This window comes from Lagenorhynchus albirostris, chromosome 16, assembly GCF_949774975.1.
Source record: "Lagenorhynchus albirostris chromosome 16, mLagAlb1.1, whole genome shotgun sequence".
NCBI classification, from domain to species: domain Eukaryota; kingdom Metazoa; phylum Chordata; class Mammalia; order Artiodactyla; family Delphinidae; genus Lagenorhynchus; species Lagenorhynchus albirostris.
The window spans coordinates 70,024,008-70,043,113 of record NC_083110.1 but is presented as its reverse complement, the minus strand read 5'-3'; the positions used below and the strand labels follow the sequence as shown (position 1 = coordinate 70,043,113).

General features: G+C 46.5%; 1 protein-coding gene across 1 annotated transcript in view; it reads left to right on the top strand.

Annotated features, from left to right (window-relative positions):
- Nucleotides 1-7,489: 7,489 nt before the first annotated feature.
- Nucleotides 7,490-19,106, top strand: part of GFRA1 (GDNF family receptor alpha 1) — a 196,555-nt gene continuing 184,938 nt past the window's right edge. The window contains exons 1-4 of the mRNA XM_060125607.1: nt 7,490-7,551; nt 7,852-8,145; nt 9,036-9,329; nt 10,475-10,558. Of these exons, the coding sequence (XP_059981590.1) occupies nt 8,106-8,145; nt 9,036-9,329; nt 10,475-10,558 (418 nt within the window). The 5' untranslated portion in view covers nt 7,490-7,551; nt 7,852-8,105. The remainder of the gene's footprint in view (nt 7,552-7,851; nt 8,146-9,035; nt 9,330-10,474; nt 10,559-19,106) is intronic.

Below are 19,106 nucleotides of genomic sequence, written 5' to 3'. Positions count from 1 at the left end.
CAACCTAGCAGGGGGCTGGTCCATGATAGAGGCTCAGGCAATAACTGTTGAATTTATTTTTTCTTCTTTCACTTATTTCATTAAAAATTGGATGTACTAGTTCCAGAAGATTGCCTGCTTGTATTGGAGACCCAGTATAACAGTGGCTTAAATAAGACAAGTTTATTTGTCTCCCACATAATAGTATGGAGGTGGAAGGTCCAGGGTAGGCAGACAGCTTTGCTCCAGGAGGTCATCCTGGGACTCAGGTCCCTTCTGTTTGCTGCTCTGCTATCTCTAGTTGCAATTCTCACCTGTCTGGTCAAACATAGCACATCAAGCAGCAGCACAGAAGACAACAGAAGAATGTAGAGTAAGACTGGCCCTCAGAGATTCTCCACATCATTTCTGTTACATCTAATTCATCGGTTCCAGGCCACAGGACCACAACTGGCTGCAACTGAGGCTCCAAAGTATAGTCCTTATTCTGGCAGGCCAGATGTCCAAATAAACATCAGAGTATGATTAATATAAAGCAGTGATTTCCGAGGTTTTAAACCATGATTCACAATAAGAAACATATTCTACATAACAATACAATACAGGCATCATACACATACAGAAATGAAAACTGTTTTGAAACTATTTTTACCCCTTCTTTGTGTAATGCATTTTTATATTTCACAAATGTTTTTTGTGATGAATGAATGGAGCGTGGCCTGCAATCTGAAAGGCACTATTTTAGAAGGATGAGAGAAGAATCCTAGGGGGTAATTAGGGCTCTCTACCATTGGGAAGGAAGCATTTGGGTCTGACCTTAGGTGAGATCATTTACCTGCATCCTTTGTAGCGTACATCACAGTACCATCCACAGTACTGGAGAGATACAAGAAAATAAATAAATCAACCACAGTAATCAGACCACAAATCAATTGAGCAATCAATGAAATCTTAGGGAGTAAAGGTGAATCTCTACTGACACTTGAGATGAAATATTGAAGGCTAGAGGGGCTTTTCCACCAAGAGGTCCTCTAGGGATGGGAAAAGAAGAAATTCTTTTTGTCTCTTAATATGGGTTATGTGTAGATAAAACCCTCACACAAATATCCATCCTATTGATCCTTCTGTATTTTAAGCTTAACAGATAATTCAGATCAAAACCAAATTGATCTCACGTTAATTCTTTGTCATGGCCTCAAATTTATGAACTCTGTCAAGGGCAGCCTCATATATTCATTGTGCTAGTGTATCTCCCAGAGTATCTTAATTCACTTTTGTGCTACAGTAATCTATATACCAGATTTGTCATTCCTTCTATCTACTTCAAATCTGGGGAAAACCTCAGATCATGTGATGTTTTTTCCTGGACAGTTTCAACTGACTTTTGTAGATTTTTGACAGGGGGAAATAAAATCAACAACTCAAAGAACATTACACTACGTTTGTTATCAGAGCAACGGTTTTGGATGAGTTTGAAATGACTTTTAAATGATGTCACAATAGATGCTTTAAAACAGGCCCAAATCTTTTGTGCCACGAGCACTGTTGGCTTAATTAGTTCTGGTGGGGGCTTCGTCATTAACTGCGAGCTAATTGTGTTAGTGGGCTCCTACTGCAGTGCTGCCAGAGGTTTTGGTTTTGGTAAACAGTGCATTTCCATGGCATTTATTGAAAGACGCCTGGTAAGTGGCAGGACAAGGATGTGCTTCACTACAGAGCTTTTCTTTGTTGCAGGCAGGGCCTCTGAACCACTCACTCCCAAGTTTTTGGTCACCTTTGCCGCTTCCCTGCTTCATCACTGCTTGGAGAGGCCCCATCCCATCACTTCAGACCTAATAAGTAGCAATAGAAGTCAGAAGTTTTTACTGTCTTAAAGCCTGCTAAAAGGCTTCTGAAGAAATGAGTCCGTGTTTTCAGTCCTGTTTTCATTCCACGTCCCAAAGCTCATCCGGATCGGCGTCTGTGTTTGCTGCCTCCGGAGAGAGAGGCTAATTACTGGACAAAGCTGGGGATTAAGCTTCCCTCTTGCCCTTATGAAGGAACAGTCCCACTGGAACAGGGTTTAGGGCTTATTAGGAGAGTAGTGGAGAGAAAAGGTGTTTCCTCAGTGCAGCCATTCCCCATCCTTTTTGGATGAAGAGGAATGAAATGTACAGGGCTTTTCATCCAGCACCTTTGGCAATCACCAAGAGAGCCTTGCAAGGTCCCTGCAGATGGGGTATCTTTTGCCATCTATGCAAGCAATAAGACATGACAAGCACTTTATTTCATCAGGGCTGCACACCTTGAATGCATTTTGTGGCATAAGGCCAAAGTACAGATGACTTAAACTCTCACGAAATGCAATATTCTTTCACAAATGCATTAAAACCCTTGCACTGGCTTATTACTACTAAGAAGTGAAAATTACTTGAAAACTGAGGAGGAAGAGAGGTTTCCTAAGATAGGGTCCTAGGGGTCAGGCACCTTGACAGCCAATAAGAAGCCTCCATTTGCAAATAATGTTCAAAAGACACATCTTAATATATAGTCAGCCTGGAAAAGGGCTCTGAAATCTGAAAGCAGCTGGCTCTTCCTGTATTGCCAAAGGACAAATGTTGAAGTACAGCCCTAGAAGGTTAGATCATGTCAGCATATAGACCGTTACACCAGCTTTCTGGGTTCGGATGAATACTATTTTCTCATTTTCCTAAAAGATTACACAAGGTCTTACGCGTTTATAAAAGAATTTTTAACACTTTTGGGTGAACTTGGCTTTTAAAAATTTGCCTTCGAGGATGAAGGCTCCAGGGTAGCTGCACTCTGGCCCTTCTAAGTCCTTCTCTCCCGGAGAGAGACACATTTGTAGATGATTAGAGAACTTCAGGTGGGAACTTTACTCTGCCTCTGGCTTTATGCCTTAAAATATGACCTAAGGCAAGCTATCATTTCCCAGAAATGAAATATGTCATATGTTACTATTAAAGTGAACCAGAAAAAGAGCATTCTATTACAATAATGGGTGTTGTTTTTTTTAAAAAAAGTAAATGTCAAATGCCCAAAGGAATAATACATATTTGATACTATTATTGGAACAGCAATGCCAGTAACTGCATGAGGTACTTATATTTAGTACTATTCCTATAGTAAAGGGATTTTATGTAAACCTTTCAGTAGAATTATTGTGTCAGAGGAAAATGAGATACAGCATCACTCATTATTCATGCAATCAGTATACATTTATTGGAGGTGACTGTGTGTCATTCATCAGTCTAGATGCTGGGGATGCAAAAATAAAATGAATAGAACATCTTCCTGCCTTCAAGGAACTCACATTCCATTTGAAGATACAGTTATAGCAACCAACTACAATGCAATGTCACAACTGCTGTAATAAAGATTCCGACTGGTCCGTGAGAGTACACACTACAGAGAATGATTCTTCAAACAGGAGTCCTTGCTATCCTTAGTGGCCTGTTCAAGCTGAGCTGGATCTTCACATACTCATCTATCAGGATGAAGTGTATACGAAGCAGATGGAACGGCATGGGCAAAGATGTTGCGGAAAAAAAAAAAAAAGCACGGCACGTTTAGGTAACGATGAGTGGTTTTGTGTAGCTACGGAGGTAAGCCTGTCAAACTGTCTAATGTCAAATACTTTGATAGACTAGTTTGAGTTAAAAAAAAACCTTGAGTGATTTTTGAGCAGTATAATTTGACAAAATGAATGTATTTTGCATTATACTGTATAGGGCCAAGGCAACGAAAGTAGGAGACAAAATACTGCATGGAATAAAACTGTCATACTCACCGTGACTCAACTGTTAACTTACAAAAATACACTTACATCAAGAAATGCAAGAAAATTGCTTACTTCATGTGCTTATGGGTGGATTGAACCTAATTTTGTAGCATTAAAACCAATTTCCCACTGAGAAAACATGTCACAGAGGATGGCATGAACCTTTCTAATTATTAACAATATTTGATATTTCAATGTCACCTTTCATCCCGATATCAGTCCTGTACACATGGGAAGAGATAAGCTCCAAGGAAACAGAGATAATACTAATACAGTAATTCACACTGCATTTCTATCGTCTATATTCCAAGAGCTTTCCAGCCATGTATTTCTCTTACTTTTACTTTTAGAAGGTGGTGGATATAGTTGTAAAGAAGAGGTTTCTTTTTTGTTATTTTTTTATTAGCTCCTACTACAAGAAGTCTTAGCATGGAGTAAGGGCCACATCTTTCCATACACAGCTATCCTTGGGAGATCATTCCCCATTCCTTAGCATCTTTGCTTGCTGATCTCCTTCTGAGACACAGCAGTGTGCTGTGTTTTCATGGATTCTGCAACTTTCTCAGAAGATTAACATCACCATCATCATCATCATCACAACAACCTTAACTACTATTGCTGCTCCTTATAAAACACTCACTTTATGCCTGCCCTGTTCTAGTATTCTAGGAACTTTAGAAATACACCACATTAATTTCACACCAACATTATAGACGAGTGCTGTTCAACAGAACTTTCTGTGATGATGGAAATGTTCTATATCTGTGCTGTCCAATATGGTATCCACTAGCCACAGGGGATTATTGAGCACTTGAAATGTAGCTAGTGCTACTGAAGAACTGCATTTTTCTTTTATTTAATTTTCATTGAAATAGCCTCATGGCTAGTGACTACTACTACTGTATTGGACAACACAGTATATACTTTGTGGTTTATTAAAAAAAAAGTCTGTTTTCATCAACAGTAAGAACTTAATGAAGACTAGTGTGAGTGAATAGTTCAGAAATATCTTGAAGCTACAAATATTTTAAAAGAAGTCCCATGTTTTACATTTGGAGAACTTTTATTCCACCCTTTCTGCTTGCTATTAAAATTTTACTTAAAAGATGCCTGTGGAATGGTAGGAAAACATAGGATCATTTCTAAACAAAGAACACTTTAAAAAGATGCAGATGATGTCTTTAAATGAAATCTCATTGTCATCCAACCATCCCACATGGTCAGCAATGATAAGCTATAGGCCATCCACTGAAAATTGGGATTCCAGTTACTGATTTTTCCAAAGGGAGACATTCACCTCTGCTTATAAAAAGGAATGATGAAAGAGGATTTTATATTTTGGGTGTCCACGGAGAAACAGACTTCAGATAAACTCTTAATTCACATTTCCACACTTCTCTCACTAAAACCACCTCCCTAGGATTTCTCTAGTTTGTGTGTGAAAATATGGGAATAAACTTCTTTAACGTGAAGAAGCTGATTGGAAGACAATCACATTTCCGTTAGTCCGCTCTGTAACTTAGACTGTTACCACTGCCAGAGGAAGAGAACTTAAGTAGCCCTTGGTTTGAACCATCTGTCGCGAAAATGTGACATATGTTTGCTTCGTTTACTCAACAACCAAGTGTAAACTGATACACTGAACAAGGAATCCGTGTGTGGTGTGACTACGTGTGTGTGTGTGTTCGCGCGCGTGAGGAAGGGGGTGCTTGATGAGGGCTTCAGTCTCCTCATACCTGCCCCCGAGGAACACGTGCACAGGAGCGCAGATCCGTGGGATGTCCCCGGGGTTTGGGGCGCCAGTCGACGTGCAGACACACTCCAAACAAAGCGCCGCACGCAAGAGAGCGGCCGCCGCAGCAGCAAGGGGCGCGCCCGGCTGATGTCTAGTTGAATGGAGAGCTACCCAGCCCTCCCCTTTCCTTCTCCTTTTCTCCCCGCTCTTACACCCCGCTTTCAAACTTCAACCAAAGCACTTGCCCTTTTCAATTACCCCCAGCCCCACCCCTCGATCTTCTCTCTCCTCGGCAGCCCATTGTCTAGCACAATGGGTTTGCATATTTGGCAGCTGGGCTCACCCACCCTTGATTCAAACTGTTTCCCTAAGAGATGAACTTAGACATCAGCAAAGATCCCCAATACAAGTCCTGAGCGGCTGGACGAGCTTGCGACTGCGGGCTGTTTCCCAGACCCCTCTCTGGACACAGCGTAGACTTCGGTGTCCCGGGCGCCCCCCTCCCCACCCGGCGTGTGAGGAGGGGAGCGTGTGTTCAGGGCGCGGTAGGGGGGTAGGCAGCCCGGCTGAGAACGAGTGGTCCCAAGGATTGGGGTGAAGGGCTGTGCGTGTGTTGAACCTTTAAATTTATTATTATTTTAAAATTTACTTTTGAAACAGCCAAGATGGAGGTCAGTTTATAAATTTCCCAGAGCCAGGTCTGACGCGGTTTAAATGCAGTGGGTCAGGGGTTCCGCTTTTGTCTCCTTGTACAAGCTCAAGGAGAGAGGTAAAGGCTGCGTGTGCATCTGTGAGTGTGAGCGCGTTGGTGGATGATTGGGTGGGCGCATCCCGCGATCGCAGCTCCGAGGGCCTGGGTCTGAGTGTGTTTTTAACACGCCAAGTCTTGGAGTCACAGCCGCGAGTGACGTGGGGAAAAACTTTATGTTCGGAAGAAGGGTCTGGTTTGATTGCGCTAGGACGGAGAAAGAAAGAGCCCTTGTGCATTGTGCCCTCGTGTGTGTGAGAGAGACAGACACAGAGAGAGAGAGACAGAGAGACTAAGCGGCGCTAGCGGCCGGCTGCAGAGCGCTGTGTGTCCTGTGCGCGCTGGCGGGATCTGGCCCCGGGTCCCACCGCCCGCTAGTGTGTGTATCTGCGGCGTCCCTGCCGGCGAGTATCAGAGGGGGCTGGCGGTGTGCTGCGGGGTGGCAGGGGCAGGCGGAGGGGCTTCTGGCAAAGAACTCTGGCCTCGGAACCCGCTGCCCGCCGCGCATCTCCCAATAAACACTAACATCCCTAAAGGGCATCCGAGCCGGGGCTCTGCTGGGAAATCATCCTGGCCCAAATCGATCTTCTGAGCTCTCGGAGATTACTGCATCTTTCTTCGTAGCGCAGAGACGTGAGCCTGGAAAGGGAAGGAGAGGGCGACAACACCTCCCACCCAAATAAATAAATAAATAAATAAACTGGCTTCTCGCCGCAGCTGGAAACGGTCGATTGAGCCCAGGTTGGTGGCATTTGGAGAGAGTTTTCTCATTCTGTCGGCTTGGGAACCCGCCGCCACTCCCCCACTCCCTTCTACCCCCCTTGTAGGCGCCCCTCAACTTTGGGGCCCAGGGGCGTGCGCGGCGCGGGGCTGCACCTGCCCTGGCGCTCCGGGGTTGCGGGCCCGTGCGTTCGGCCTGGGTGGCAGCGTTGATGTGCCGGACGCCAGGGCTCTGGGCTAGTGTGTATGCGCGGCGCGGACGCCAAGGAGCAAGCAGAGGACCGAGCGGCGGATAGGGGCGCAGGAGCCGGGTTTCGGCTCCAACCGGGACGTAGGTTCCCCCTCTCCAGGCTGCCTCGGAACGGAGGCGAGCCCGGGGAGGAGGGGATACAGCGATGGGGGGCAGCGATTGGTGGTTTGGGTGGGGAGGGCTGGCTGAGCGAGCTAGCTGGTGCGACGAGGGGGGTGGCGAACTTCCCGGGAGAAGGGGTTTTCCCGGGAGAAGGGGCTTTTTCCGCGAGAAAGAGCTGCCGCCGCCGAGTGCTTAGACTCCAGGCAGCGGCCGGCTCCGCTCGCCCCGCTCGGAAAGTAACGTTATTTATTTATTTGCTTGCGTTCAGCCCCTTGGGTTGGACCCAATAGACACCCCCTTGGACTTCGGGAGCCCGCCTCCGACCTCTCCAGCCTCCACCCTGCCCGTGCAGGCGGCTCCCCGGAATACACGCACATGCACCCCCGGCACCCCCTCCCCGCGCCCCGACCCGGGCAGGGGGTGGGCCCTCACCCGGGCGCTAAAATGTCCCCCTAGGCGGGAGCAGGGGAGGGCAGAGGGGCGGGGGAGGCTCCAGCGCTCTCCGCTCTCGTTTCAAAGCGCGCTCTCCTTTCCAGGTTGGGTCGGACCTGAACCTCTAAAAGCGGAACCGCCTCCCGCCCTCTAGCCAGCAGCCCGCTCGGAGCTGAGTCGCCGGCGGCGGTAGCGGCGGACGGACCGGGGAGTTTCCTCTCGCATTGGATGGAGCTGAACTTTGGGCGGCCAGAGCAGCGCGGCCGTCCGGGAATCGCTGCGTGCTGAGCTCCCTCGGCGAGACCCAGCGGCAGCTCTGGATTTTCGGGGGGGCGGGGACCAGCTGCGCGCCGGCACCATGTTCTTGGCGACCCTGTACTTCGTACTGCCGCTTCTGGGTAAGTCGAGGCCGCCGCTAGCTTTCTTATCCGCTGAGTCTTCTTGGGGAGTACTAGAGGCAGCCCCCCAGTACTCCCTCCCCCCCAAAAAAAAATTTTTTTTTTTTGCGGGCGCGGTGGGTGTGGGACCGCGAAGTTTCGTTTTGGGGAAGGGGATCCTGAATCCTCAGCACCCCGGGCTGGGGGGTGGGGCAGGGGCGGCGCGGCACTTGCCCGCAGCTTTTCTTCCTTGGTTTTTGTTTCCTACGTTTTTAATGACCTAGCCTGGCGGGAAATTAAAGCGTCCGAGCCCTCCAGCCCCAAGCCCGACGCCCCTTGCAAGTCCCGGGGAGCTTGCGGAGGCGCGGGGGGGCAGGTGGGGTGTGGGCGAGCACCGGGCCAGGAGAGCAAACTTGGAAGGGAAAACTTTTCCCGGAATAGCATCTCGGTGCTCCCCGCCGGGCGGGCCGGGTATCAGGGCTCACCCTCTCCGCGTGCAACGCCCAGCCCGCCGCCGTTCTCCCCTGCCGAAAGCCCCCGGGCTTCAGTCGGGCCGGGCCGAGAGAGTGGCTGGAGCCGGGAACTGCGGGAGGGCAGCCCTGGAGGCCGAGCAGCCGCTGAGGCTGGTCGGTCCCGGGGCGGCAGGGCCTGCACGCGCGGTGGGCAGCGTTGGCTCGCGGGCAAACCGCAAAAAGCCCGCAAAGCCTCGGGGCGCCTCGGGGGTTGGGTAGGGGGAGACTAGCGGCAGGAGGTGCCCGGGCGGGAAGATGGACCCCCCAGGCGTAGGGGGGCGGACGCGCTCCGGGAGCCGGGAGCCGCAGAAGGCTGCTCCTGCGCGCGTCCTCCCCCACGGCTGGCGCACCGCGCCCCAGCCCAGCCGCACTCACGCTCCCTCCCCTCCCCCCCACAAGACGTGCTCCTGTCGGCCGAGGTCAGCGGCGGGGACCGCCTGGACTGCGTGAAAGCCAGCGATCAGTGCTTGAAAGAGCAGAGCTGCAGCACCAAGTACCGCACGCTCAGGCAGTGCGTGGCGGGCAAGGAGACCAACTTCAGCTTGACATCGGGCCTGGAGGCCAAGGACGAGTGCCGCAGCGCCATGGAGGCCCTCAAACAGAAGTCGCTTTATAACTGCCGCTGCAAGCGGGGTATGAAGAAGGAGAAGAACTGTCTGCGCATCTACTGGAGCATGTACCAGAGCCTGCAGGGTACGCGACCGTCTTCTTTTCCCCCTCCCCCAGCCCCTGAAGGCAGGCGGGTCCCTAGGCCCGGGGTCCGGCTGACCTCATCCTCCACTCACTTCTCCCCAGCTGCAGAATGAGGACCTTTCATTGGCCCCCAGGGACGTGGGCAGCTGGTCTTTGCTGCCGGTCTGGTTGTTGGAAAACCCGTGAGGGGGTGAAGAGACATCCCAGGGACCCCGCTGACCTCTTTGAAACTTGGTCGGAACATCGGAGTAGGAATCCGTTAAAGGCCTGGCTTCCCAGGATAATCCAAAGGCTTGCCCTGCATCTTGCCTGGATGTCCCCCCTCTCTTCTATCTTTCTATCTATACTGACATAAGATAAAGAATTGAGAATGAAAGGTCCAGTGGAATCTATTCTATCTTTACCCCCCTCAAACCTAATCAAAGGCAGATGTGGGAAAAAAAATTTTGTCATCTTAGATTAGCTGAGTCTTAAACCAGCTGGTGTAGTTCAGCCTTGGTTAGTGCAGAAGTGGCTCAGAGAGGGCAAGGTCTACTTGTCATAGCCATCCATTACAGGGGTAGTTTTTTGGTCCTTGGTGCCAGAGGTGGGTCACGTTTGTAAATCTAACTCAAACATTCAGTGCATTCATTCTCCACTGAGTCTGAGGCTCAAAATTTGTAATATACAGATTTGACCTCTCAGCTGCCACTTCCTCCAGAACCTACTAATGAAAACCTGTTTCAGAGACTTAGTGTTTAATAGCCAGGGTACCTGCTTTCTGACTGCATGGCATTTTTTGGGAGTAAGAAAAAGGGCCAGCTTTGTTCTTCTATTGGCTCCTGGAGGCAAGCTGGGCTTGTGACGTCACTGGTTCCTTCCTCTCTGATTTCATTCCTTTGCAAAGAGTGGGAGAGTTTTCTGGCAAGATCAGGCTGGGTTGCTCTCCAATGTTTTCATGGCACTATGGGGAGAGCCAGGACAACAGAGGCAGAGGGAATGAAGAGAAATAACCAGAGCCAAATAGATGCATTTGAAATCTTTGAAAGTTTCAGCATCTTTTTGTTACACAATCATAACATAATTAGAATTCAGATTCAGTAACGAAAACTGACTGAAATATGTCTGTTTTCCAGATCTGAGCCCAATCTTTCTGTTGTTTTTAGGAAATGATCTGCTTGAAGATTCCCCGTATGAACCAGTTAACAGCAGATTGTCTGATATATTCCGGGTAGTCCCATTCATACCAGGTAAGCAGATTTATACTTCCACTCTGATGCCTTCGCCTGCTTGAAATCTATTGGCTTACATTCTCTTTGGCTCTCAAGTAGTGTATAAGTAGATAGTTGAATGGCACAGTGTTTCTGGGAAATTAGAAATAGGATGATGATAATGAAGAGGCAGAATGCCTAGAGATGATTGTATGACTTGAAAGTAATTCTAAATGAAGTAATGTTGTGTGGTGGTTTGAGAGAGGTTGGAAGGAGGTGACTTTGTTGAATTTTTTTTTTCCACGTTAAAATATGATTGGCCAACTCTTGCAAAGGGAGTGCCACTTCTGTCTGTAGGTGGCAATCGTATTCCCTTCTTGCTGCATACTGTACACAGTGCCTCCCTGGAAATGGGACGTGTTTAAATGATGCCACTTTACTTTACGAGACGCCTGAAGATAATCTTAGATTGTTGAAGAATTTTGGTTGGACTCACTTGTCTGCCTTTGATTTAAAAGATTAAGCTCAACCATTTGTTAGCAGTTTTTTGTTTTGTTTCTAATTTTTCCTGAGCAAGTGTGTACATATACAGGAGAATGTATTACTGACCTTTCAAAAGTGGTCTCAATTCCCATAGTCTGTTTTGTCTCTCTTTGCAAATCTACATGTGGTTTGGAAGTGACCTTAGTTTTCGAATTAAGTTTTTCATAACATCTGCATTCAGACAACCCCATAAATAATGAGTAAGGCAGTGATTTCCCTTAATGACATAGAGATTCCAGACTGATGTTGACTTTTTTTGTTTACAGTTAAGACTTTTTCTCAAGTATATATAGCTATCACAAATTGTATGTTTCTTGGTTAACCATGGCGGTTCACGTTGAATTTGTTTCTATGAGATATGGTGGTTTGGTACTGGTGAGAGTGTTCTGGTGTTCTAAATGTTTTATGTTTTCCTGCAGAAAGACATAGAACCAAGGAAGTATGTAAATACTGAAATTATGTGTGGGTGTATTATACACACATTCATTCATTCACAGACATCCATTCTATATACATTCTCGCCTTTGGGATTTTGGCAATGAGCCAGACAGATGTCATATCTGCCCTCGTGAATCTTAGAGGCAGGCAGCAATGGACATTTATTAAGCTCTTATTATGTTCCAGGTACTGTTTAAGATCTCTTCATCATTAACTTATGTAGTCATCATCAAGTGCATCTTAGATATTGTTATTTCCATTTTAGAGATGAGATGATTGAGGCAGGGTGAACTTAGGAAACCAGCCCAAGATCACAGAGCTCCTAATTGGTGGAACGAGAATTTAAACCTATATTTGTTTGCAAGACTTTGTAACATCTGCCCCTTGCTACTCAGAATGTGGTTCTCAGACCAGCAGCTCGGACATCACCTGGGAGTTTGTTAGAAGTGTGGAATCTCAGGTTCCATCCCAGAGCTACTGAATGAGAATTCGCATTTTAAGAAGATCCCTGGGCTGGGTGCTTTGTATGCACATGAAGCTTGAGAAGCACTCCTCTGTATTATGCTTTTGGTTCAGAGGAAGAGTGTGTGTGTGTGTGTGTGTGTGTGTGTGTGTGTGTGGTCTGTTTCAAGATAAAATATAAGGGGGCAAGTTTAGTATCAGGGGTGTTCATATATTATCCTGAATAATGCTGATAACTTCCACTGCAAATTCCTATTAATGCTGTCTGTCCCTTTGGCCCAGCCAGGACAGTGGCTGAAGGCAGTGAAGCGGGGATGCACAGACAAGAGTGTATGACCCTCTGAGCTCTCATGGGAGCAGGTCAGTAGGAACTAGGATGGGGTGCCAGAAACCAACCTGGCTTTCCTGGCACCGTGAGGGGCAGTGCCTCTTGCTGGCTGCCTGCTCCACGGAAGCATTACTCCTCAGTCTTTGTACTGATGCCTGGAAGGATACGAACCTCCCCAGGGACAGTGGGAGTGAGGAAGTAGGTAAGGAGGAAGGTTCATTTGGGTTTTAATTTCAAAACTGTTATGAGCTATAGGGCTGCAATAGACTCATTTCCCCCTCTCTGGGTCTCTCTTTTCTTGGTATAATGAGGTCATTGGAGTAAAAATCTCCAGTCCTAACAGCCCATGATTCTGAGGGAAGATTGAGGACACCTTCAGAATCCCTCATCTGTGCTCCTACATTTGCTCTTTTCAATCCTTGCATTCATTCTCCACTGAAAGTGACTTGGTCATTCTCCGATACCACTGACTTGTCTGGATTTCTTTGACGAGTGTCAGAAATTCTTCCGCACGGACCAAGTCCCCCTCATTCATTTGTTTGGATCCCTCTCTCAAACCGGTGTCTTTTCATAGCAAATATGATCCTCGGTTTGTGAGACCCAGCCTGCCGAGGTCTCAGAAGCCATAATGAATTACTCAGAGCCAGGAAGGTCTTGTCTAGAGCTACATTTCGTATCTCAAGGGCGTTGGATTTAGGTTCCAGCTGTAATGAGCTTTGACCTCTGACAGTGACTGTGTTCCTTAAGTGGGTATAGGAAAGCCAAATGGAGCCTTGAGAGGTTTTAAGTCACTGAGTAATGCATATTATCCCGTTTGGCATTTGTAGGACGGAGAGGGACAGAGGTTCAGGGTGATGAGTGTGGCGGTTGATGAGAATCTCTCTGTCTTGAGAGTCTCTGAGGTAACCAGGACAGCAGGGCCTTTGCCTTTTACAGATAGGGTAGTAATCTGAGTTTCCATATTTGGATTTCTCTGCCCAAGGGGAAGAGGATGTTTATCCACATATACTAAGTGTGAGCTGAATCCTCTCACCGAACAAGACATGTTTGACGTTCTTGAGTTTCCATTTTTTTGGACTCTTCAAACCCACAGCCACCTTTGCCATTGTTTACTTGATCACCAGTTAAAAGGCCATATGGAGGTATTATCCATGGCAGGAACAAGGAAGGGAACAAGAATAAGGTAGAATCTAAAAACTGTCATCTGAGGCCTGAGCTACAGAAGGGAAATAAAGCAGCCTCGTCTGGTGAGAATTGCAGTGGGAGGTTGGAGGGATTATTCTCCTGGAAACGCAATAGCGGGCAGAAGCGTTGGCCTCTACGGCGCTTTGAAGGGCTCTAGGAAGTGCCTTTTCTGTGCGCGGATGCTGGTGCGGTTTTTAGGGGCCTCACCAGGCAGTGGGCTAGAGGACACAACGGAAAAAGTGAGCCAGTGCACGAGGACGTTGGAGGAGAGGAGAGAACAAGGAAAGTGTCTTGGGAGCCAAGAGGGCAGAGCTCTGTGGGTGCTCAGAGGCTCAGAGGATGGACCTATCACAGATCACACATCTGTGTCTCTCAGCCACAACTCTGCTCTTTAACCTCCATTCTGCCTCACCTTTTCTTCTTCACAAACGTTCAAGAAGCAGCAAGAAATAGTGATTTGAAAGGAAGATGAGCCTGTCTGCAATGTTTTTGGACTCTCTGGAGGGCGAGAGCAAAGAAGGAGAAATTTGGAAAGTGCGATGGGTGCAGAGAAAAGCCTGAAGATGGAGGATCAGAGGGAGGATGTAAGGCCCTCTGTGGCAGCGAGAGATTAAAAAAAGGGCTCCAATGTTTAAAAGTATTGATTGGGAGGTTAGATTTTGTAGAGAAGAATCAAGAAATGCCAGACCTTCCTCAAATGTAATCAAAGTTGATGGTATTGTAAACAAGAGTCAAGTGGAGAGATCATGGGGAAAGAGTGATGCTGGGATTTTTTTTTTTAACATCTTTATTGGTCCTGATGCTGGGATTTGAACATCTAAATCTGATTTAGTGAACAACAAAGTTCTAGGTCTCTGGCTTTGCCACCATTTCCCTGCCAAGTCCCAGGAGTGGCTTAGACCTTCCCAGGAAGCCTTAGGATCTTGAGATCGGTCCCCAAGTAATTGGAAATGGCTTTGCCCGGAATCAGATGCCCCTAAACTCTCTTTTGAGTCTGTCCCCTTTTTGAATGATGCTATCAATAATGAGCCATGTTTAGCATTTCTGTTCTCATGTACCATCATATATGTGTAACTGTTAAACAAAAACTTTCTTAAAATGTTTGTATGTTGAAGGAGAGCCTTATAAGATCATCTGCTGTCTTGTCAAATCATGATAAGAGAGAAGGGCTGGTAAATACCAGCTGCTAGGGGTATATGGTGGCCCTCTCCTTTCCACTCAGCTCTCTAATCATGTTGTCACTATATTTGAGAACTCCTGTAAGTTCTTTTTTATCTATCCTGGCCTATGGTAAATTCCTTTGTAGGCTAGCTTGGCCCTGCCCTTCCTCTCTAAGCCACATCACCTCTCCGGTCAAGCTCACTGAGCAATCCATTCCCAGATATTTCATGTGCGTTCACTTTCCCATGCCTTGACACTTGGCTTTGCCTTTGTTTGGGAGGTTTCTATTAGTTCTTCAAGACCAAGATCAGGTTTCATCTCTGAGGGCCATGCTGGAATTCCCCCAGACAGGCACTTCCACTCAGGACTCTCTCATGCTGCAATTCACTCTTGCCTTTATGATAGCTGTTAATCACAGACTATCGAGAGGACTTATTTATGTGTCTGTCTTTCCCACTGGAAAGTCGGGGATTTGCTTGTAATGGCGGGTGTTCGCTCAGCACCGAGCATCTTTCCTGGTTCTGAGCAGGTGTCTCATTAACCATGAGTGGTTGAATATCAGGACGTAGAGATCGTCTAATCCTCTGCTTTCACAGAACTGAAGTTCAAAGAGGGGAAGCAATTTGGCCAGGGCCACACTGCTTGAGGGTCACCTCCAGAACCTTTACTTGGCACTGCCTTTGGGGAGATCAGTGTCGGCCTCTTTCTCTTCTGCATACTCTCTGGACAAACCTCATCCATCTCTGGGACCTCAGCTACCATGTACGACGATGACTCAGAGCCTCCCCTCCTACGCCATCCTCTCCTGAGCTCTAAACCAGCATTTCCAGCTGAATCCTGGATGATTCCATCTGGATGTATCTCAGTTACTTCCAAGTCAGCACATCCAAAAAGGATCTCATCATCCCTCCCCTTTTCTCCTTACATCCTTCTCTTCCTGAGTCTCCTGTCTTATGTAATGGCATCATCTGCCTAACTCATAAGCTTTGAAATCATCTCCAGCATCTCCTCTACCCTCCTCACTCCTTCCACTGGACCCATCGCTAAGTCCTGCTGAAATTGCCTGCTGTCTTTTGGATTGCTCTTCTCTCTCCATTCCCTTAATCTACCCACCTTATCTTTTACTTGAACTTCGCATTGGCCTTCTTACTGGCCCCACCCTTGTGTCTAGTCTCTCCCAGTCCAACCTGGCCACCCATTGCCAGATATTACCTTAACACCTTGGTGACTTCCAGGAATGATCTGGTTTCAGTCTCCCTCCCTTCATAGATTCTTCTATTAATCGACCTTCTATCTCACCCCAGCGACCCCATGTCTGAACAACCCAGGTTGACCGACTGCTGTCCCACCAGTGCTCTGGGCAGCTTCACGCCTCTTCATCTTTGTACGCGATGGTGAAAGAACATGTGCTCTGGAATTCCACTCACCTGGGTGCGTCCCCAGCTCTGCCGCTTACTTTGTCTTGGGCAGGTCATTTGATCTCATTGTACCTCAGACTTCTTGGATATCATCATCTTGGATGATGATAATGCCTCGCTTCAGGTTCTTGGGAATTAAAAAGGCTATATGTAAAATGCTTTGCTTAGTGCCTGAACTATAATTGGTTCTCAATAAATCTCAGTTTTTTTTTTTTTTTTTTTTTGCGGTACGCGGGCCTCTCACTGTTGTGGCCTCTCCCATTGCGGAGCACAGGCTCCGGACGCGCAGGCTCAGCGGCCACGGCTCACGGGCCCAGCCGCTCCGCGGCATGTGGGATCTTCCCGGACCGGGGCACGAACCCGTGTCCCCTGCATCGGCAGGCGGACTCTCAACCACTGCGCCACCAGGGAAGCCCAAATCTCAGTCATTTTTAATGCTGTACCAAGGCCGTGTTAGCTGTTGGCTCACTCCTGACTCCAAGAGTGGAACTCTTTTTCCGCAGACCGTATTCCCGGATCAGGGAACAAGGATCCTATGTCTTGAAAAGGATAGCAACCCCAAGCTTTCAGGAAGGCTGCTCATAAACTAGCTTGGACGAGAAATAAGAAATCCATCCAATATATAAAGGGCCCTGGAGGAAGCCCTATCTCTTAATAACCCAGTTTGAGTCTTAAATCCCCTGGGGAAGGTCTTCCTTTTTCCTGCTCTGAATCCCCCTGTTCCTCTGGGGCCCTATCCTTCCTTAAGCTCTTTGGTCGGAGGTGAGTTCGCTGCAGCTGGCTATCACCCGGGGTGGGAGCTCTTCCTGTGCTTAAGGATTCTTGTGATCAGCCTACCCTTCTCAGCTTGACTGATTCCCATTCTTCTAACCTCTCCCCATAAATCTTCTTTGCAACGCCCCTCATAGCAGGGAGAATTACTGCTCCCTGAGAAGGGCATGCCTTAAAGCTGGGAGAGGCTTCCGTCTCCACAGGCTCTGCTAAGTACACTTACATTTCACTTTCACACACCACTACTTTTGGCTTTTATCCTCTCGCTCTCCAGCCCCTCAGCGACCCATTTTTATTGTACAACAATAAGAAATTACAAACAGATAGAAAAGGAAAGCAAATTTAAACCACTCATAGTCTCTGCTCTCAAAGATAACCACTGTAAACATCTGATACAAGCCTTTTCAGATTTTTTTCCTATATATGTGTGTGTGTGTGTATACGTATACATTTATCTTTTTTTTTCCTTTTTTACAAAAATGGAGTTGTAGTCTACACACGCTTTCTTATTACCTGCCTTATGACCTGAGGAATCTGTGTCGTCTTGTGTCACTGGCCACTTCCTAAAGGCAAATTTTATTATTTAGATTAACTGTCAACCTCAAGAAGTTTCTTGAGTAAAGCGTCAGGTCATTCCACTGTCTAGATACTTCTGGCAAAGGCCGGAATGTTCCAGTGCAGGCTGTGAACTTAGAGACAGTGGAATGTTTTGCATAGAGTTACTGTAGGTCCCGTTACCAGAAGAGGGGAGATAAAACATCAGTGAGTGACAGGTAATTGCATGAACTGAAGATTGTTACAAGGTGCAAAATTATTTATAGCCAATATGTCTGTCTTCATTCCTTTTCTTTAGTCCTCTGAAGTATTTCTTTCTGCCATCTCTTAATTTTTCTGCTGTCAATGCTCATTCTTTCCAAAGGATGTCCATTTTTGTTCTTTGGGATACAGTGGCGAATTCTCTAGAGAAGTTACTGGGATTGTTTGGTCCAAAGAGCACTGGTCCAGGAGTCAGGAGACTGTGTTCTGCTTCCAGCTTTACATCTCACTAGCTGGTGACCTTGGGCAAGTGTCTACCCTTCCTTAGAGACATCTCCTTTTGTAAAATGAGGGCAGTGGATGAGGATGACCTGTAACACATTTTCCTTCTTTCTCTAAGGGCCTGCATAGTGAATCTTGTATTATTCTGCGACTTACAGTTTTTCTTTCTAGCCTTTTCTTCATGCTAGAGAAACTCATCATCTTGCCATCTATATTTTTCATATTAATAACATTTATAAAGTATGATTTATTCAATATGTACCTTACTTTGAACCAGAATGTATTTAAAGCATCTCATTTGAATACATGGAAGAAGATAAAATAAGAAATAAGAGGAGAAAATAAGGAAAAGGGGAAAATGATAGTAGGAGAGAGGAAAGGAAGCCAGGAGTGAGTTCAGAAGACAAAATGCATGTCATGAGATTATATTTAAACAAATTAAATTATCAGAAGTACTGTGTGAAAACAAAGGGGTAAATAAAATCCCTGGATTGTAGGTGCCGTAGGACTTTTGGAGGTCATTCTAGTCCAATCCCCTTATTTTACTGATAAGAAAACTGAGAGTTCCATAAATTTCTAGGACAGTAATACATAAATTGTCTAGGACAGTGATGACAAGTAAAATTAGGTATGTGTTTGTTTTTAAATGGATGTTTGAAACTCTCCATCTCCTGGCATTGCCCTACCTCCTTTAAAATTGTCCTTCACCTGCCCCTCGGCCCCTTTTAGGATACCAGACTTTGTTCACACAGTTAGGGTGAGAAGCACAGCCTTCGACTTTAGTTAAGCAGGTGGCTGTCCATTGTTTCGGAATTGTTTCAGAACAAGGGTTATTTAATAGGTCTCTGGTAACAGGAGCCAGTGGCCAGAATGTTGATTTTCATATCTTTTGGCCCCCTTCAGAATTGTCTGCAAGGAAAACTGAGAAATTATTTGTCGCTTTACACCCTCTCAGCCTTCAGATTAAAAAAAAAAATTAATCTTTTGTCTGGAATTTTTTGTTAAAGAAGCTAACCGCTTCCCGTAATTTAGAGACTCAACTAGCTGGGTCAGTGATGAGATCGAATGGGTAATTTGCATAAGGGGCTAATTTATTATGTCCCCTGGGCATTTCTTTCATCTCTCTTCCCATTCTAATTAATGTTCTAAGAGGGTCTATCACCATATCAGAAATTAGGGGTGAAAGCAGCCACTGTTAACCTTTATTCTTATGATTTTTTATCTTCTTTGATCTTTTAACCAT